General features: G+C 43.0%; 1 protein-coding gene across 1 annotated transcript in view; it reads left to right on the top strand.

Annotated features, from left to right (window-relative positions):
• LOC147724580 (fibrocystin-L-like) overlaps positions 1-21,113 on the top strand; it is a 1,106,658-nt gene that overhangs the window by 966,686 nt on the left and 118,859 nt on the right. Inside the window, exons 68-70 of the mRNA XM_086966124.1 lie at positions 2,067-2,189; positions 8,155-8,266; positions 8,352-8,468. Coding sequence (XP_086822250.1) covers positions 2,067-2,189; positions 8,155-8,266; positions 8,352-8,468 — 352 coding nt within the window. The remainder of the gene's footprint in view (positions 1-2,066; positions 2,190-8,154; positions 8,267-8,351; positions 8,469-21,113) is intronic.

Genomic DNA, 21,113 nt, shown 5'->3' on the forward strand with positions numbered 1-21,113 from the left:
GCAGAGCACAGACACTGTGGCACTGAATGTCAGTATCACAGTGTACAGAGACATAATAGGAGTAAATAAAAGTCCATAAAAATGTATATAATCCAGGTAAACCACACAGAAATTTTGGATTTTGTATTGGAGACACTTTTATAACAGGTGTGAGGAGGAAAGTTAAAGTACGGCTGCAATCCTGATTGCTTTTCTCCATCTGAATCTAATGATTATCATCTAAATATGTGTCACTCTTGTCTCCAGTCTCCTTGAGTCTGGACGGCAAGAACGAGATTTGTCCTGGAACTAGCTGCCTAGAAGCCTTTGTATGGCAGGTGGAATGAGAGTAGTATCAGTACACACAGCATTGTGAATCACGTTTGTAATCAGAAACAGAATCTCCTTGTTTCACCATTGTGTATTTGCCTTTAATTGTCTCCTGGAGTGCCTGTCAGGGCTCTGGGAGTGGTAAAAGATGGCCTGGCCTGGGTGCAGAATTGCCACGTTTACAGCATGCATTTATATGCTAATGTCAGTCAAAAAGAAATGGATAGTCACAAAAAGAATGTATGATTCCCTTCTAATTGCAAACCTAACGTAGCATATACATGAAGGAATCAATTTTGAAATATTGAAGAGCTGTTTGAAAGGTTTCCAAATGATCATTAAAGCAAACAGAAGCAGAAGTGAACTTTTACAAATCAATACAGAGATGTGTACACAAACCCTCCCTCAGCTGCCACCATCATCTCACCCTGGTCTTGGGCTCCTATCAGTCTGGCGCTCTGATGATATCCTCGGTGCTTCCTCTTCAATGCCTACCATCCTTGCTGAGTGGTGTCAACTGCCCCGCAGGGGGTGCTCTTTCACCGCACCCTGGGTTGCAGTGCTAGCTTCCCATGCGCTCAGTGTACCGGAGGGAGGATCGCCGTAGGTGGATAGTGCCTACATGGTCTTCACAGAGGCTCACCAGAAAAACAAAAGTGACGTCCCTGAACACATACACAGAGCCACATACTCCAATGATAAATTACCTTACTCCCTAGAAGAAAGTTCGAGATCTTGAGCCGTCAGAGTGTGGCAAGAGGAGGTCAAGTCAGCAAATGCAGACAGACGTGCAAGGGGTTTAGCTTTTCATTGTGAATTTGAGTCAAGCCATCAGAATATTTGGCATACAAATGGTGCAATTTCAGGAAAAAAGTAGGATATCGACTCTGATAACTTCGAAAACAGTATATTTATTTTACACATGGAAGTGCTTCACTATAGTACATTAGACATGACTACATTGACTGGCCTTTACAATCAATTTTAGTTTTTAAATACAAACTTATTTACATTCCTGAACTGACTCTCCCTCTGTGACAGCAGTGACATTCGTGAATGAAAAGGCAGGTCTTTCATCATGTCCCCATATTCATGGTCTAAATGTTTTTTTATAGATCGAGCAAACACTATCATGTTTTTGAGGGGATTTCATACATTGCACATCATGAACAGATGCAGTTTAAGGGGCTCTCAACTGTTTTGATCCTGGGTAAAGGAGGCCCAGTAAAGTAATGCATTTGTACTGTCGCACAATGTGGTCAAGAGGGAAACAGACATTGATGACAGATTTCCTGGTTACACATTGTCCATTTCAGCCATTGGGGGGTAACTCGCTCTCTCCCCCATGCTGTAGGCTTGATTTCCAAACATTGGGGTACGAGTAGATGAAACTTACTCTTGAAATACTCCGGGCTTCCTCTGACTTGAGTTTCAATGTCAGCTGAGGCGTTAGAGTTTTGCACACTGGCACCACAACCGACATTGGATGCTACACGACAACCAACATTGCATGCTACTTTCTAAGCAGGGAAGTCACATCTGTATTGTTCCCACTTGATCAAAATGTATTCCTTTTCTGGGTTCTCTATTGATAACTTCATTTCTCCTATAAATCTTAGTTTTGGGTTGGTTTGTGCAATGTGCTGGCTGGTTCCTGTGGTGTGCTGTGACTGTACAAGACTGATCACTTACAAAGATGTGCGTGGGCTCTGATCATATTTAATGTCTAATTTCTTACATGAAATACTGCCTTACAGACCACAGACAGAGTGCAGATTAATAACGTGAGCCTTGTGGACAACGGAATGGGAATTTTTTCCATCATTTACACACCCTCTGCAACTAGCCATGCAAGATCAACCAAAACAGTTGCAATTAAGGTGAGACGACGTGTTCTGTGTGATTATTTTATTTGTATGTAAACGTGTGTTCCCGAAAGAGGCAACGTACGTGAACTAAGATTAAGTACAAATACTAATAGGTACTTTCATGAAACAAAACTACCGAATGTTTTGTTGTTCCCATGTTGTCATAGCGCTGGTAGTTCGGGTGCGAGGGTGCCACAGCACTCCTAAAATAATAATACTGGAGTTCAGAAGTTGAATGGGCAAAAGCCTGTTATATCTGACAAACTAGTGATTATTCTTTTAGTCTTGAGATTAAGGTTCACTTTTCTTGGAATGCAAAGTGAGAGGATTTTGTGAAGCGATGTTGCTGGGGAACAGGGACTATGAAAGGAAAGGCTGTAGGATGTCACATCATAATTGAAGTTCCTGTAAATGAACTGTACACATATTTCTAAATATATCAGAAGGTAGGTAAGTACAAATGAAGCACATGTTTGATTCTGAAATGTGATGGAAAAAAAGATGTTAATAGTATCAAAACAAATCAAGACGTTTTGCGTTTTGCGTGGTGATTCCCAAATGATAAATATTCACTGAAACCCTTGTTCCACACAGTATCATTAGTTCGCTATATAGTTTTAGCAATACAACTGTATGCACGGCTAGAGCACTGTTCCATCTGTCTCCTCATTTACCATCTACCATCTGTTTCTTCAGCGCCATGAAACCCCTGGGTGACCGTGCGCTTAACAAATTCCGCATAAGATAAGATAAGATAAGATGTGCACATTTAATGATCATTTGTAAGAAATTGTGTTTTGATTGAGTGGGGTGAAGACCCTTCTTAAGCAGCAACCACAATCCTTGTCAAGGGGGAACCACTAAAGTCACTAAATTTACCTATGCATACCCTTCTTCTAGCTTGGCACAAAAGCAGTTAGGGTTAACTTATAGGCAGTGTATTAAGTATTTGTGCAGCATACAAATAATGATTAAGTGAAAGCACAATTAAAAATCAAAACCAATTGAGAAAAGTAGAGTACATTTTGATCAATATAATGGCACCAAATAAATGTAATCCAATCAGTAAAACTGGAGTTATGAATTTAGAAAATGTTAAGTGAAAAATAGCACCCAACTACGGGTATCTGGTGGCACGAGACAGGGGCAAAGGCAAAAGTTAAAGCCAACTGCAAAGGAGCATGGATTGGCTAAAAGAGGTGGATTGGGCCCAGGCTCGGCTTACCTTCAGATTTATGAAGAAAGGTACCAAGTAAGTAAAGTTCAGTGGTCCAAAGCATCCGGTTGTGTCTGAGGAGGAAGTGTCGACTTTGGAGAGCCACTGGATGGAATCTTGTTGAAGATTTTTATCTCCGGGCTTTGCCACTTGTTTGGAAGTCGAACATCTCCAGTAGGACGAAGCTGCAGACTTTTGCTGACGGTGGCTCCACGAGGCCAGATACCTTCAGTGAGAGGTCATGCTAAATAGTATTTACTGCTACAGTAATGAACATAGTGGAATCTACCACAGAGTGAGCTTGACTGGTGAGGCACCTTGGGCCAATCGGTGAGCAAGTAGGTCCTGTCTTCTGTCAGTCTTCAGGCCACATTTTGGTGAAAAATGTTCAACGTCCCAACTTTCAGCACAACCAACAACATTCTGGGACTGGAGGGGCACCATTTGGGGATGGACTTATTCCAGCAATGGCCAAATGTGGGGTTCAACTTCTCTGCAGCTTGTTATGTCCCCAAAGCTTACACAGGAAGCCAGACAACTAGCCTTTGGAGTCACTCTGGCAGTCTACGTATGCAGAGCAGAAGCACCACTGCAGTCATTTGTTAGCAGCAAGGCCATCCTCTGAGGTACAAGGCAGGCCTCAAGCAGCAGGGCAGCCCTTCCGCAGTCATATACAAAAATACAATTGGTTCTGTCGGTTAAGTATTTCTTCAAGCAATTTGAACCAATCAAGAGACTATTCATAGAAAGACCAATCAATCATAATAAACACAAGCATAGAACCATGTGGGGTATTAATAAGAGCTTTTATAAATTGCATCATTCATAAATACCCAATTTATATTTGGAAGGCTGTCAAAAAACGCATAGTGAAATGTAGCATGTGACAAGGTGACATTTGGTGCTCAGTGGTTTAGTGATGGTGCGTAATATATACAGAGTTGTTGGGGGTGGGGGGGGGGGGGGGGGAATGGAAAAATGGCCAGAAATGCGAATATTTCAGCGCAGACTGGTGCCAGCTGCATACCAGACATTCTTTTTGCGGCCGCGTTTTTTACATCATGCTGTGTTTAAAAAGAAATGCTGCAAAAAAGATTGCTTACACTGCCATCTAGTGGCCAAGGTGCTTAAAAAGAATCCTCTAAACATCATAAGACCTGTATTAATTGAAAAACGAGTTGGTCAGAATACAAAGTATAAAATGCAGCCGGTGCCTAAACAGTGAACAAACGGCTACACGCAGTGGTGCCACAGACCATTATTTCACCGTCTGTACAGCAAAGACAATTATCTAATACCTTTATTATTCCATCTTTTGCGCCTAGGGCAAATAATATTTTGGCGGTCTGAGATCGTTCATTCCCAGCCTCCTGCTAGTGTGCTGTTGTCATGTTCCTTATCAGAACGACTCTTTCTTCTTTCTCTGGTCTTCCACTCATGTATATCCCATGCTCCATGTAAATATATATTTTTTTACTCAATAAAAAATTACAGAAATGTGAACGACGTACTACTCTTGTCCGCCTCTGCACACACACACACCGCACCCAACACTAACCACAGACCGCACCGAGGAGAACTGTAAACAAAGGAAAAGGCCCAAATTAAATCTAAAGTAAGAGAAAACATGAAAGGATTGTAAGTAAACCCCCAAACAGTGAATTTATGAACTCTAAGCATTACTATTGCTTTCGCCTTTTAGAAGCTTGATACAGCCTCATAAAATGGTATTAGGCCTCAAAAACGTTTTAAAAAATGCAACAAACTGTCCCGTTCACCCTATTGTACAGGCAGCAATTATGCAGGTGCGCGAAGAAAGGGTGCAGCTGGCAAACACGCCCGACATCACAAAGAAGTGTCAGCAGGCTGACAAAGAAACGTCAAAGGCATTTATGAGGTATCTGGCGCGAGACCCAAGACACTGCTGCGCGAGCCACAGTCATAGCTGCTTTTGGCGACAGAGCAGACAATATACGCACTACAGCACGGCTAGGGAGATATGGGGCCAGCAAAAGGGAAACTGAAAAAAATAGCAAAGCGCATTCACAATGCACATAACAACGTAGTCCTGTGAGGAAGCTTTTGGCTTTGATCCAAAAATCACAAAATGCACATGGTGGTACTAATCAGGCGCGCAACTCCCATAGCGCTAAAAGGGCTTCAGCACCCCCCACCAACCCCCCTCCATTGTGCGTCTCACCCCGGGATGCTGCAGCTCGAGCAGCTGGGGGCTCAACAGGGCAGTGTCTGGAGTCTTATCTCTGGCACACCCATGTTTTTCACAGGTCTTTAAAGACCATTTGCATATTTACATACCTATGTAAACTGGTTTCCAAAGCTTGTTTTTTTCTTTTTCCAGTACCCCCTGGGCCCCCACTCTGCCTATTCCTTACATTTGTATTTTACATTTACTGCCCTAGTGTGAGAATGCATTTCATGAAAAGGAATATAAAGTAGGGTTGCCAAAATAAAAATGCCAGCCATGTGTTGTTTAAAGAGCCTGCAAAAACCTCGCTAAATAGGGTTATAAATAAAAAAGTATGTATTTAATTGTGATGCAACTTTTCTGTCTTTGTTCCCTTTAATTATCAGTCTTGGATCGTTCAGGCAACCCTAGTAAAAGTGCTTTCTATTTTTAATTTCTGTTCTAAGTATGCACAGATAAGTGCAGAAAATACAGCTTTAGGTGACTGCTTATTTTTGTACCGTCTGGGACATCAAAATAATAAGATGGCAACCCTAATCATAAGGCTGGAAGGTTGTTGCAGAATGAGCACAATTATTTATTTCCTCAACCCTCCATCCCTGAATAAGGCCATAATAGTAGGGCTTTAAGTGGGCCGGGTCCTGCCCGTGCTCAGCTGCGGCATTTCTTAAAAGCAGGCACTGAGATGGATCCCTATTGGGCTCTCCATTGTCACCCTCACATTCAAAATGAGAAAAAAAATCTTAACTCTGCGGCAGTTCGCTGTTTTGATGTAACTTTTATTTTTTGCAGTTCTGTGCTGCTAACCTCGAAGTGCTTTCATGAGCACTGACAAGAACATCTTCATATATTTTTCGGTAGGCACAGACGATTAAGTAATTTGCCCAGAAACACAGGATGTTGAGCCGACACTGAGACGCAAACCTACTTCCTCAGCTCCAAAGTTGACAGCTCTAGCCATTATGCTACAACTTCTCGCTCAACTAAAACATATTCAATATTATATAAAACGAGTCCGTTGTTGTATGTATGTACAAAGTATATTTATTTTATGCAACTAACAACTTTGACAAAGCGAAATAGTCCTGACTTGTTGTAGGTGTAATGTTACTTATGTGGAGGCAATATTAGAACCAGCAAAATACCAGTTGGGCTGCACATTATGTTGAGCAAGCATCTGGCCCCGGAACCTTGCCGCCTAAACTTGCTGAGAGTGCTTTATTTACTTCCTCCAAGGTAAAATGGAGGTCGAAATTGTAGGAGGTTTCTTCTTTAATTTTACTGACTCTCTCACTCTCGCTCTCACTGACTGGCTGACTCTCACTCTTCCTCTCTCTCTGACTAACTGACTCTCTCAGTCTCTCTCTCACTGACTGACTGACTCTCTCACTGACTGACTGACTGACTTACTCTCTCACTGACTGACTCTCACTGATTCTCTGACTAACTCTCTCACTCTCTCTCTCACTGACTGACTAACTAACTGACTCTCTCACTGATTCTCTGACTAACTCTCTCACTCTCTCTCTCACTGACTGACAAACTAACTGATTCTCTCACTGACTAACTGACTGACTCTCTCACTGACTGTTATATAGGTACTATTTTCCAACCTTCACCCTCCTGTTATTTATGCCCCCCCATAATAAAATAAACCATAACAAGCAACCATTGGAACAGGCAGATAGAAGTTGTCAGCATTGAAAGGACAAAAAAAATTCAAGACATTATTTATTGTTAATATTTTTTTAATATGGTCGTTCAGTTGTACATAATACTTTCTTGGTCATATATAAGGTAACAAAATGCTTCTGACACTTCTTTATTATAACTTTTCAGCATGCTGCAGACTTCTGTACAGCACAGCTCAAGGACATAAACAAAGTCAACATCTCTTCCTAAACACTTATAAGGTCCCAAAGGTGGGACCTATTGGCTATGCCAATGCTTGTTATCTGAAGGGGCCTCTCAACGGTTCCTGTTCCACAGGTTCTTCTTGTTTGGACTTTGTTCATTTATCAATATGTAGAAAGAACTTGGTCCAACAGCTTCATATAGATTGCGAGCGGTCCCAGTTAGTCATTTCTGATAATTCTTTGATTCGCCTCAGGGTGGGAGGCAAAGCAACCGTTCTATGCAGCAGGGTTCTCAGTCATGTATTGCCTTTGAAATTGCATCACTAGTGATTCAGCTGACATTGGGCTTTATTGGTGGATGGGATACCCTGCCACAAACATGGCACTTGTTATACAGTGCATGGGATATCTGGCACGATTGGACGGAGTAACAATCCACAACCTCTAAAGAAGGCCAGAGTGTCCTAAGATTCTGTACTTATAAAAATAGTGTTAGAAATAGAATGTAAATGTGAAAGCAAATTTACAGTAATTTAATGAAAAAACATGAATTAAGTTGCAATTGAGAGGCAGGGCACTGAGACAGAGCACTTTTTACATAGTTTGATGTCTACAATTCTCTAGGGCTTATTTATCATTCTTTTTCTCTAACATGCGGCTATTGTATGACACTTAGCAAACAAATATTTCTCTTTTCAGAACTCGTTGCTTGTGGGAAGTAGTCCTAACTTCAACTGCTCCGATGTCCTCACCAACAGTGATGCAAATATAGACCTTAGCAGTGCTCACCGCAGCACAAGACCTCCAAAGGGTGAGCTCCTTTGTCAGTGAGAATTGATGATGGGGTTAAATCAGTAAACATTGTCCTAAAATGTGTTTCTCTTATCGCACCATAGGCGGTAGAAGTGGGATCTGCTGGCCAACCTTTGCTTCCGGACACAATGGGGCCCCTGGAAGTCCCCATGCCGGCCTGGGGACTTACAGTGCTATTACTGGCTTAATGACTGTAGAAGGTAGGTGTGCACTGTTCTAGCCTTGCTTCTGTTACTGCCACTCTGATGGCTCTTCGTGATCTTTTACAAAAGTTCTCCCCTCTATGTCTTAATGACGTGACGATACACATCATGGGCACGAGCCACACATGTTATTGTGATTGCCCCTCCACTGTTTGCACAAACATTTAGCAACGTATTTGGAAGAGGAGCACCTAGACCCCCCAGCAGTCAAGGTTTTCATTGAGTTATTCAGTAGACTAAACCTATGGGCCTTTTGCTGTACATAGCGGGGCTGGACTCGGGGACTGTGTGCATTGGCCCCTGCATACCGACGCTGCTTCACCTGGCCTGGCTTCAGCCAAGCATGGTGGGGTTGGATGCAGAGTCTGCACCTAGCCCCTTTTTCCAAAATTCTAAATCGTGGGTTAGTACTGTCGATGTTTTTGCTTTTGCTAGTTTATTATTTGCAAAATGTGTTTTTCTCATTTTAAGAGCGATTTTCAGACGCCTCTGTTTACTTGCCTACCCATCTTTGTGGCCCAAAATTTATCATCTCTTCTTTTTTCTGTGTGAAATGTGTTCCACAGCATGATACTCATGAGTTTGAATGCATTTGCAGATTCCAAGTTGGGGAAAAAATACTTCAAGGCCTTCATTACCAATCACATATCATGAAAGAATGAAACATGATTGACAGAATTCACGAGTTCCAGCCGCGATATCTCCAAACGCTTCGATGCCAGCCTGATACCTTATCCAAACACTATTATCTTAACAAGCATTTGCAATGCAATAGGTCTCGCATTATTTAAGTTTGAGCTATTAGCATTGTAAATGGCAATTGTTTTTTGCTTTCTGCTATAGTTTTTTTTACATAAAAAGCTACATATAAAATATGTTTTATTAAAGTTATTTATGCAGTATCTAAATTGTGTTTGCATAAAAGAGTACAATAATATCTTAGTAAAAAAGTCAAATATTTTAATGGTAATTCACCAAATGTTCATTTATGTGTTGGTTTTGAAAATAGCTAAATTAATAGCTTTGTCATTTACAATGCCAATAGTTATAACTTTCGCAAATGTGACACCTATAGCATTTGTAATGCAACATTTGTATTTACGTGACTTAGATGTATTGATATTACAAATAACCATGGCTTTTATTTTTTTTTAATACTTAATAAAAGTGATTGTAATTTATAATGGCAATAGCTTAAACTTTTGTAAATAACTTTTGTGAAGATTATGTTCAGTGTATTTTATTGTAACGAAATCCAAGAACAGAAGTGAAATATTAACATCTTTTTGTGACATTTGTAATAAAGCTTGAAACATTGAGAGAACATATTTGTGCTGTGGTGGTGCTGAGTGATGCTGTGGTGGTGCTGAATGGGGCTGTGGTGATGCTGAGTGATGCTGTGGTGGTGCTGAGTGTTGCTATGGTGGTGCTGTGGTGGTGCTGTGGTGGTGCTGAGTGATGCTGAGTGATGCTGTGGTGGTGCTGAGTGGTACTGTGGTGGGTCTGAGTGATGCTGTGGTGGTTCTGAGTGATAATGTGGTGGTGCTGAGTGACTGTACTCACTGTCACTCTGCACTCACTGTCACTCTGCACTCACTGTCACTCTGCACTCACTGTCACTCTGCACGCACTCTGCACTCACTGTCACTCTGCACACACTCTGCACTCAGGTCACTCTGCACTCACTGTCACTCTGCACTCACTGTCACTCTGCACTCACTGTCACTCTGCAGTCACTCTGCACTCACTGTCACTCTGCACTCACTCTGCACTCACTGTCACTCTGCACTCACTGTCACTCTGCACGCACTCTGCACTCACTGTCACTCTGCACTCACTGTCACTCTGCACTTACTGTCACTCTGCACTCACTGTCACTCTGCACTCACTGTCACTCTGCACTCACTGTCACTCTGCACTCACTGTCACTCCGCACTCACTGTCACTCTGCACTCACTCTGCACTCACTGTCACTCTGCACTCACTGTCACTGCACTCACACTCACTCTGCACTCACCCTGCACTCACTGTCACTCTGCACGCACTCTGCACGCACTCTGCACTCACTGTTTCTGCACGCACTCTGCACTCACTGTCACTCTGCACTCACTGTCACTCTGCACTCACTGTCACTCTGCACTCACTGTCACTCTGCACTCACTGTCACTCTGCACGCACTCTGCACTCACTGTTTCTGCACGCACTCTGCACTCACTGTCACTGCACTCACTGTCACTCACTGTCACTCTGCACTCACTGTCACTCTGCACTCACTGTCACTCTGCACTCACTGTGCACTCACTGTCACTCTGCACTCACTGTCACTCTGCACTCACTGTCACTCTGCACTCACTGTCACTGCACTCACTGTGCACTCACCCTGCACTCACTGTCGCTCTGCACTCACTGTCACTCTGCACTCACTGTCACTCTGCACTCACTGTCACTCTGCACTCACTGTCACTCTGCACTCACTCTGCACTCACCCTGCACTCACTGTCACTCTGCACTCACTGTCACTCTGCACTCACTGTCACTCTGCACTCACTGTCACTCTGCACTCACTGTCACTGCACTCACTGTCACTCTGCACTCACTCTGCACTCACCCTGCACTCACTGTCACTCTGCACTCACTGTCACTCTGCACTCACTGTCACTCTGCACGCACTCTGCACTCACTGTTTCTGCACGCACTCTGCACTCACTGTCACTCTGCACTCACTGTCACTCTGCACTCACTGTCACTGCACTCACTGTCACTCTGCACTCACTCTGCACTCACCCTGCACTCACTGTCACTCTGCACTCACTGTCACTCTGCACTCACTGTCACTCTGCACGCACTCTGCACTCACTGTTTCTGCACGCACTCTGCACTCACTGTCACTCTGCACTCACTGTCACTCAGCACTCACTGTCACTCTGCACTCACTGTCACTCTGCACTCACTGTCACTCTGCACTCACTGTCACTCTGCACTCACTTGTATCTGTCTGTCTTTGCTTTATTTTTTTTATATCTGTACATGTCTGAATTAGCTCATATGTGCGTGAGTGCTTGTGCGGTCATATATGTAACAGTAATGAATGTAACTGCATGAACGTGTGGGTTTGTGCTTGTGTTTGTGCGCGTATTGGGGTAACTGTGCATGGTGTGGATTGCATGTTAGCATGTAACCAACTGATTTTGGCCTCAGAAGTTCACATGCCCACAATTACAGATTTCACTCACTGGATCAGGCTGAAATCCTGAGCCAACTGAAACGCCCACACAGTAAGCTGTAACACAAAGACAAAAGACCCACGGGCATTTGAAGTTCCACATGTTTTCAGGAGTCAGCAGCCAATTTAAAACACATTTATGCAAATACGCAAAGAAAACTTCCAATCCTGCATCTGAACTTCAGTAGCACGAACAGGAAGGAGAAGCCAGACAGGACCTGTAGTGTTTAAGAAAGAAAAGTCTGAAAGTAACGGGGGGGAGTGGGTGGGGTGCAAATGAATGCTGAAATAAACAATAGAGGAAAATCAGGAAATGTACTTGCTGCTCCAGAATTGAATGCAGTCATCTGTAAATGAAAAGCAATATTAAACACTATTGCATACTGGATCATCGGCAATGCATTGTGATTGGCTAGAATGTCAATTTATACGTATCTGAGGCTTTCGACACACAACAAATCAAGTGTAACACCTGCCTCGATTTTGAGGAAAGTTACTGTGTATGAAAAACTGACCTTTGCAAAAAAGCTAATCCTGAAATGATACCACTGACTGACTGCACTGGACTCTACGGAAGAACTGACAGTGGTAACATAACGTTTTATAAAACTTAAAACTCTACGGAAGAACTGACAGTGGTAACATAACGTTTTATAAAACTTAAGAATTCACCTCCCTATACCACGCAAACACCAAACTGCCCATCCCCCTGCTCAAGCCGCCGGCCTCTCCTTGGAACAAGCATGGCGCGTGCTGCAGTCCCCCGCCGGCCTGTACCAGGAAGTCAGGCAGGCCGGGCGGGACAACCGGAAACAGGAAGTAGGAGGGCGGGAGCCAACCCCGCCTCCCACGGAAGAGCCGCGATTGTTTTGAGCACCGGAGCAGGCAGGAGCCTACCCTGCGCCCCGGTGCCGAAGAAGGAAGGAAGAGTCCTGCTGCCGGTGAGAGCCGAGGAAGCCGGTGAGTGGGGCTTTGCCTTGTTGGGGGGGGGGCATGTGTGTGCGCGCGCGCCCGTGCAGCGGCGGCGGGCTGTGTATGTGTGTGAGCGTGCATGTGTGTGTGTGTGTCTGTGTCTTGGAGTCTGTGTGTATGCGTGTGTGTGACAGGGGGGGGGGTTGCCTGTCTGGGTGCCTGCGTGTCTGTGTAAGTGTAAATGCGTGTGCGTGTGTGTGGAGCCGGGAGGAGAGGGGCTGGTGTGTGTGGAGGGGTCTCTGTGTATGCGTGTAGGTGACGGGGGTGTGCCTGTGTATGCGTGTGTATGTGCGCATGCGTGAGTGCTGTGTATGCGTGTGGCTGAGATGTGCGCATGCGTGAATGTTGGTGCGCGTGCACGCAGCTGAATCCAGCCAAGGATAAGCTCGTCACAGTTTCTTGTCCTTCATTCCCCCGTGTCAGACAGCTTTAAGTCTCCAGCCTGGACGCATCCTTCGGATGCGATGTCCAGGCGAGACCTAAAAACTAGTGAAAGGATTTACAGAAATATTAGAAACAATGCTTCACTCAGCCTCAGATAGAATAGATCTAAGTGTAGTTTTTCTTTTATTTCAGGTTAGGTTTAAGTCGGATCAATCTTTTTGTTTTTTTTCTATTAGAGCTAAAATGGGAAATGCATAATTTTTGTTCCCTTAGTTTTTTTCCCCTGCATGGATCTGTGCAAAACTGGCATGCCGAAAAATATCCAGTTTCATAAAGATGTGCTACATTTTTGGTCATTTGTCCAACAGCACCAAAGATAAAAGCTAACCAAAATGTATTTTCATTGCAAAGTGCAGCTGAATCATAACTACAGTCGCAATTGCCCTCTCTTAATGGTTTCTGATAAACCCCTGAGGGATTTTTCCCATCCCCATGTCGTAGCTCTGTAGTTCTGTCCACTATGTAGATGAATAAGTGCTTTGAGATTTTGTATGTTGGTATGTATTTATGTATGTATGTATGTACACGGTATTGCCATAGCATGAATCTAGCCTAAAGGTATTAGAGCTCTTACACAGTCAAAGGCAAGCATAAGTCGTCAAATGATCGAAGAACCAGCTGGGTGGTGGACACTTAATGCATTGTGATGTAGAGCTCTTTAAAGAGGTGGGTGCTCAGCTCTTTCCAAACCAGAGCATCACTGGGGCTGCCCTGATGTGAATGGGGATTTTCCAGCTCTTGGGTGTATAGATGGAAAAGGCTGCTACCTGGTTGTTTCTTTTTTTACTCTTATTAGTCTCCATTCTCATGGTGTCCTGGCAGAAATTGCGCTAAGAACCATCAGTGATGGTGTGCATGTCTGCAAAATAAGCCGGCCTGCTGGTTGCAATGGCTTTGTAAGTGATGATGCTGATTTTTAAGCGGTTGTGTGCTGGAAAGGAGCCCTAATGGAGCTCCACCGAGACCAGGCGGCCATGGAGGAGGATGTTACCACCATCCAAATCCAAATGATTAATCTGCAGCAGTCAGCAAATTGATGCCCTGAGATCAACCCCTATTGCACACAGTCGAAGCAGATTAGGTACAGGGCCTGGCCAAATGAAGTGCACAGCGCCGAATATATGTATATAAAACATATGCTCACGCAGCAGCGCAAGTCAAGCCCGCACTCCAAAGGGGTGTTTGAAAAGATTTATTGTGGCTGACGTGTTTCGACCAAATTGGTCTTCCTCAATACTAACAAGCCGACAGTCACAGTACTCTATTTCCAGATAAAACAAATCACCTATGTCAGTGAAAAGAAATAAACATGGTAGAAAGACTTGCGAAACACATATCATGGTTTGAAAAACCCTTGCATTGGACAATACCGGACGTTTTTATTCACTCAGTGCATGTAAATTACAATTATCCATAGACATTTGAAATAAACTGAACGAATAATATAAAAATATAATAAGTTACATCACTTGTTACACAAGTGTGTACATTTCTTGTTCTTCAGAAATATTTCAAAACACATAATATAACGGAAGTACAACATCCCTTATCTGACACCTCTTTTGATGTCAAGATATCAATATTTATATACATTATAGTCAAGTGACTATTTAGCATAATTTCAAGTGTCCTGAAAATATCTCAGGTGCAGCGAACTACTGTAATGCTTTAAATATAAATTGCTCTCTGTGGGATCACATACTCTTTCTAAGTCCCTTACTCATTCTGGCATCCAGATGTAGAGCCCTCACCGACTGAAACAGTGAAAAAGGTGCCCAATAATGTGTACATTTGAAAAAAGAAGGTAAAAATTCCTATTAACTCTCGTTGGCCAAATCAACTTGTCTAAAAACATTTTTTGTTTAATCATGGAACAAAAAATGAGTTCAGCGTCTGTCAGACCTATACGCATAAAACTAGACCGAATGGACATGAAGACCTTCATCTTGGGTCAGGCCACCTTGGTACTTGCTGTTAAGGTGAACTATGTACTCTAACTCCAACCTTCGTAGGGCACATTCTCTGTCAGCCCCTCTGAGATACACCAGGATTCTGTCAATACCAAAGAATGCAATGTCATTACAATTGGGTCTATGAACATGGTTACAATGCCTTGCTACATGGTAGCTAGTAACATGGTTCTTAATAGCCCATACGTTTTCCAAGATCTGTTTCTTGACTGGAAAAATAGCACTGCCCACATTTTGTAAGCCACATATGCACACCAGACATAAACCATATATTCAGTCATAGAATCATATCTTTGCCCTGGGGAGATGGCACACATTACTAGCAAAACTGCCCCTGGGACCTGGCTTACTTTAACGAGATGCGGGAGCCTGTGCTTTGTTTTGTTTTTTAATGCCATCACGAGTCACAGATCCAGTCCAATTCCTGCTGAAATATATTTTTTAAATAGTTGTTGGGTCCTAGGGGTTCCTGTGGGACCCTGGCAAGAGGCCTAGGGGGTCAGTGTGTTTCTAACCTACCCCCTTTTCCTTTTAAAAAAAAAAAATCTTGTTTCTGTGACTCGATTCAACATGATCACAAGATGGCTGCCAACACTTCCTGGTTTGAACTGTTGGCAGCCAATCAAATCTCAGCACGAGACTGGGAGGGGTCGCGGAGGAATTTATTACAATTTTTCCACAACTACTGAATGGATTTACACCAAATTACAAAAAGGCACATCCCTGAACCAGCATTTACCATCCTGCCAAATTTGGTATAATTCTTTCCAGCAGTTCAGGCTGTAGTCATGTCTAAAGGTCCTAATGGAATTACCATTGGGGAAAACTTGCTTTTAAGCCCCCCCCCATGTTCTTGACCCCTCGCTTGACGGATTACCCCGAAACTATCAAGATAGCAGCTGAAGTGAGCGTCGTGGTCATGGTACCTGTTATCTCTTTTATTAGATTAGTTTTTTTCTGGTAGTTAGCTTGAAAAACTGTTTTCCTCACAGTCCAGCTAACATGTGCACTGACTGAAATTAGGCTTTCACAAATAAATAGTTTATAAAATATCACTTTTAGGATGCCCTTTTCTGGTTTTAAGTCTTAAGGTTTTGCCTGCAGAGCCCTCGCGCTTTGCTTGTGAAATCTATTGTTTTTAATATAAACTTAAAAGGAGCTTATGTCCTGCCCCTCTCTTTCCTGGCTTTTTATTGGTTCTTGTGCATTCCAGTCCTTTTTCCTCCATTTCTATTGCCTGTAACATATTTTCCTGCATTTACCAATGCTTGTTTCTCATCTGCTCCCTTATCACTTTCCCGTTGACAAAATACTGTTAACATCTGCTTCAGTGGAACTATTTGTTCCTAAAATTTTGTCTGTTTTTTATATAGCAATTTATCACCCAGAGAGATAATTGATTTGCCCAGAGTCAGACTGTTGCGCTGACGACTCGAGTCAGCAGCTCCGGACGCTGTGCCACATCCTCACAACTCCTGTGTAACTTAAAATTTTTCATGTTAATTCTCTTTTTATACGTTTTATTTGTTCCCCCAACATTCATCGCCTTTCTCTGATTGATTATGCTCAGGCAATACCAATCTCTGCTTACAGACTTTTTTGCCAGAAATAACACTGATTTTTTTTGGCAAACCTTTCCTGCAATTCGGTGCAATTTTTTATTTTTAGCTATTATGCCTCTTTATGGACACAATAGCAGCCCCTCCCGACGTTGTCCGGGTATGAATTGCTGCCGGCCAGTAGTATATTGTTTTGTAGGATTTCGTTTTGATAGCATTTCTTATCTATGACAGGCCTGTGAAACGCTCCGATTCACAGTGCACTGCTGATGCACTTAAGAGTGCGCGTTCAGTAGTGTGTGAACTCGAGTTTCCCTACTTTATTTTTCCTTGCAATATTATATAGCGCGAACTCGGCAACATGGCATGAGCACAATTTACATTACAGAAGAACACATTCATTTTTGGTAGGCACGGGGAGACAAAGCGATTTGCCTGGAATCACAGGATGTTGAGCTGATGCCGAGATTCGTACGTAGCTCCCCAGCTCTAAAGTTCGCAATTCTAGAACTTGTGGCGGGAGGTGTGTCTAAAAGTGTATGTCGGTGCTGGCCATCGATGAGAGAGACCTGTGCATTTTTCAAATGGGCGGGGAAAAAATATGAGTATGTTGCTGGAGATGTGGGCCGCCGTGCCACCAATGTACTTACCGGGGGTGGGGGGTAAACACCCCTTATTCCGCAACTTTCTTTCCGCATACCATCACTCCGCATACTTTCATTACGAAAGTACCATGACTCCGCAATGCAATTATAACGCATGGCATTACATTTAATATGCTTTTACCACGCATACATTTACAACAAAATTCGTTGTAAATGCATGAATGGTAAAAGCATGTTTTTTTAAAATGTTTGGATGAGGTACGTATGGGTATAGGGGTATATGTTTTGGGATACTGAGGTATATGTTTTGGGGTGTTTGGGTATTTTAAGGGTTCAGATATAGTTTTGGGTTATGGGGTACAGGGGTAGTTTTAGGGTTTAGGGATAGGTATGGGTTTTGGGGTACAGGGGTATTTTTAGTGTTCAGGGCTAGGTTTGGGTTTTGGGGTACAGGGGTATTTTAAGGGTTCAGGGCTAAGTTTGGGTTTTGGGGTACAGGGGTATTTTAGGGTTCAGGGGTAGGTTTGGGTTTTGGAGTACAGGGTTATTTTTAGGGTTCAGGGCTAGGTTTGGGTTTTGGGGTACAGGGGTATTTTTAGGGTTTAGGGATAGGTTTGGGTTTTAGGGTACAGGGTATATTTATAGGGTTAAGATGGGTTAGTGTTTAAGGGTGTTAGGGTATTTTAAGGAGTACGGGTGGGTTATGATTATGGGGTGCAGGGGTATTTAAAGGGAGCAGGGTGGGATTAGCACACAATATGAGACATGGCATGAAGGGCGGAACGTACCACATGCCCCCAACGTTGGTCACGCCCCCCCAGCACACGCCCACAGCACAACACAGACACGCCCACAAGGGACTACTTTGCTGGCACTGTTCTTTTACCTTTTAAATGTATATGGTGGGCGTCTGCATAGCCTATGTCCTTCTGCTGCAACTGCCCTTTCCAACGCTGTATTGGGTGTTGTGATTGGTGCTGTGGTTCTTGAGATTACCCGCCTCAAAGGTTTGGGCTCTCTCTTTATTATATTAGTATGGATATGTCATCGTTTTCAAAGTAGATCATGTTTTGTTCCAGAAAAAAGTGCTGTGGGTGCATACTCCTCAGAATTGTTTATTTATGTTCTCCAACGCGCATTGTTTTTTTTTCATTAACCCTTTCTCTCCATTGCCCTTCCATATTCCAATGTTGCTTGAGCATCTTACTTCTTCCCTATCATGTTTTCTGGTGTTGCTGCTAATATTCCTCCGCCCCGTCCCTTTAATGACCCACGAGGGAAAACATCTAATTCATAATTATTATTGTCAAAATCAGAAAAATAAATTAAACAACCTGTTTGCCATCATTGAACACATTTTTTAGGTTCATTGACATGTCATTTTGCTTGACCTTACAAAAGAAACCTTTGGTGGAATTAGCGAAACACAAAGCTATTACTGTTTTGTAAATCACACATGCCCTTAATTTCACATTACCAATTACAAGCTACAACTTTCACTTGCTTTATGTCATTGGTGTCCAAAACGAACCCATGAGGGCAATGAGGAATGTTTCATTTGAAGCTAACAACACAAGGTGTTCCTCCTGATCCTTTGACTTGAAATGTCATACGGAAAGTCAACTTCATATTATATGCATTGGCAGATTAAGTGATCTGCACAGAATCACAGGATGTTGTAATAACACTGGGACTCACCCTTTTTTAACAAATTATTTCAAAATATTACCTAATTGTTGCCATTCAAACTCAGGGACGTCATTTTCATTTAGATGTTACCCAGTAACTTCTGACCAGAAACAATAAACACGTCCTTTATAGATATCTATTAACCTTTTGGTCTATTCTATAGAAAACAAAATCTTAAATTTAATAAAAAGGTACCCCAAGGTAAGATGGTGCCATAAAACCTAGAGAGACTAAACAAATGGCATATTCATATGTCATTCAAATGCATTTTTTAATGCATTGTACATTTTAAATATTGGCAGTGAAAAGAAGAAATTATAGGGACATTTTACGATGTCAATTGGAAAGCCTCTGAGCCAGTCGAAAGTGAAACTGGCCGGTCATTCTGGCTGGTTTCCGATGGACTCAGGGTGCCCGCCAGCCAGTCGGTGGCTTGCAAATGGGGCTTGCTCCATGTGAAAAGGACCATTGCTGGAGCTGCGTCACTTTTGTGACACACTCCAGCAATACATCACTTTTGTGCCTACAGATAAGTCAGGAATACTGACTTATCTGTAACTCCTTGCGACATGATGTGTCATACTGTAAATATGACGCATACATAATTTCACAAGGAGGGCGCACTGAGAAGTGACACATTGCTGCTTTCACACAGCGATGCGTCACTTCTCATAAATGAGGCCCTTCATTTTTAGGTCAAGCCAATAACAATGCATGTACTGGCAATTAAGAAACTGTTTTATTTACGAAAAGGGCCTTAGAGCCGCCCATTAATTAGCATTCCTCTGCTTCATTGTCACTCTTATTTGGTGCCTTCTAATTGGCCATCCCTTGCCACTGTCCGCGTTGCTTCTTGCATCCTTCACTCCAGCTGTCAGTGTTGCCTCAGCCCTCCCACCCCTGTTTTCAGTGCTGCTTCGTCCTTCCCACCCTCCTGTTGTCAGTGCTGCTTCTCCCTTCCCAACCCTCCCGTTGTCAGTGCTGCTTCATCCCTCCCAACCTCCTGTTGTCAGTGCTGCTTCATCCATCCCACACTTCACTTGTCAGTGCTGCTTCGTCCCTCTCACCAGCCCATTGTCAGTGTTGATTCCTTCCTCCCACCCTCCCATTGTCAGTGTAGCTTTGTCGCTCCTGTTGTCATTGTTGTTTGTCCCTCCTGTTATTAGACTGGCTTCTTCTCTCTGTCCACCCTCCCATTGCCATTGTTGCTTCTTCCCAACCAACCTCCCGTTGTCAGTGTTTCTTCTTGAGTTGTCAGTGTTTCTTCTTAACCTCTTCGATGCTCATGACAAGGTCAGCTCGTCATGAGGCACAGTGGAGCTGTGCTTATGACGAGTTCACCTTGTCATGAACAATGGGGTTCAAAGACTCTCAGCGCAGGAGGGGAAAACCCCTAGCACCCAAGGTGTTAAGATCTCCGTGCTGCTACTTTTCTCCTACCTTCTCATTGTCCATGTTGCTTCTTCCTTCTCACCCGACCATTGTCAGTGTTGCTTCTTCCCTCCCACCCTCATGTTGCCTGTGATGCTTTTTCACCTACCACAATGCTTTCCATTACCCATCCACCACCTGATATAAAAAGAAAACACAGCCACTGCTGGCCCTGTCATACAGCTTTTTAAACCCACCCATTGTCCATTTTGCTTTTTCTTTTCCCACTTTCTCTCATGCCATAAGAGAAAGCAATATGGTGTGGACAATGTTGTTCATGTCAGAAGATAAAAAAAAAAGTTGATATGCAGTACAGTCTCAGTTTTGTACAGCACATCGCAAAGAAATTTGCAAGCCCGTAGCTCTCGCATAGGTAGGACCTATTGGCTTTGCCAATGATTGTTTTATTGGCTGCTGGTTAAGGGATCTGCACAAAACTTGCCATGAAGAACCCACAGTGCATACACTTTTTCATTATTGGATAATAATATGTCAAGATTCATCAAGCGGTACCAAAGTTATAAAGAAAACAAAAAAAATCTTTTAATAGGGATACTCTGACCTAACCATAACTACACTAGCGCTATCACTGCTGGTGTAAAATACCCCTCAGAAATAGATACTGATTACATGTAATGTAATCTTGGATTACTTTTTGAGGATGTGGTGTGTCAATAATTATGAGACCAAAAATCTGCTTTTGGTTAATAGGGTCATTTATAGAGTCATTGTGTATGGTATCCTCGCTT

Source organism: Lissotriton vulgaris, chromosome 4_1, assembly GCF_964263255.1.
Source record: "Lissotriton vulgaris chromosome 4_1, aLisVul1.2, whole genome shotgun sequence".
NCBI lineage: Eukaryota > Metazoa > Chordata > Amphibia > Caudata > Salamandridae > Lissotriton > Lissotriton vulgaris.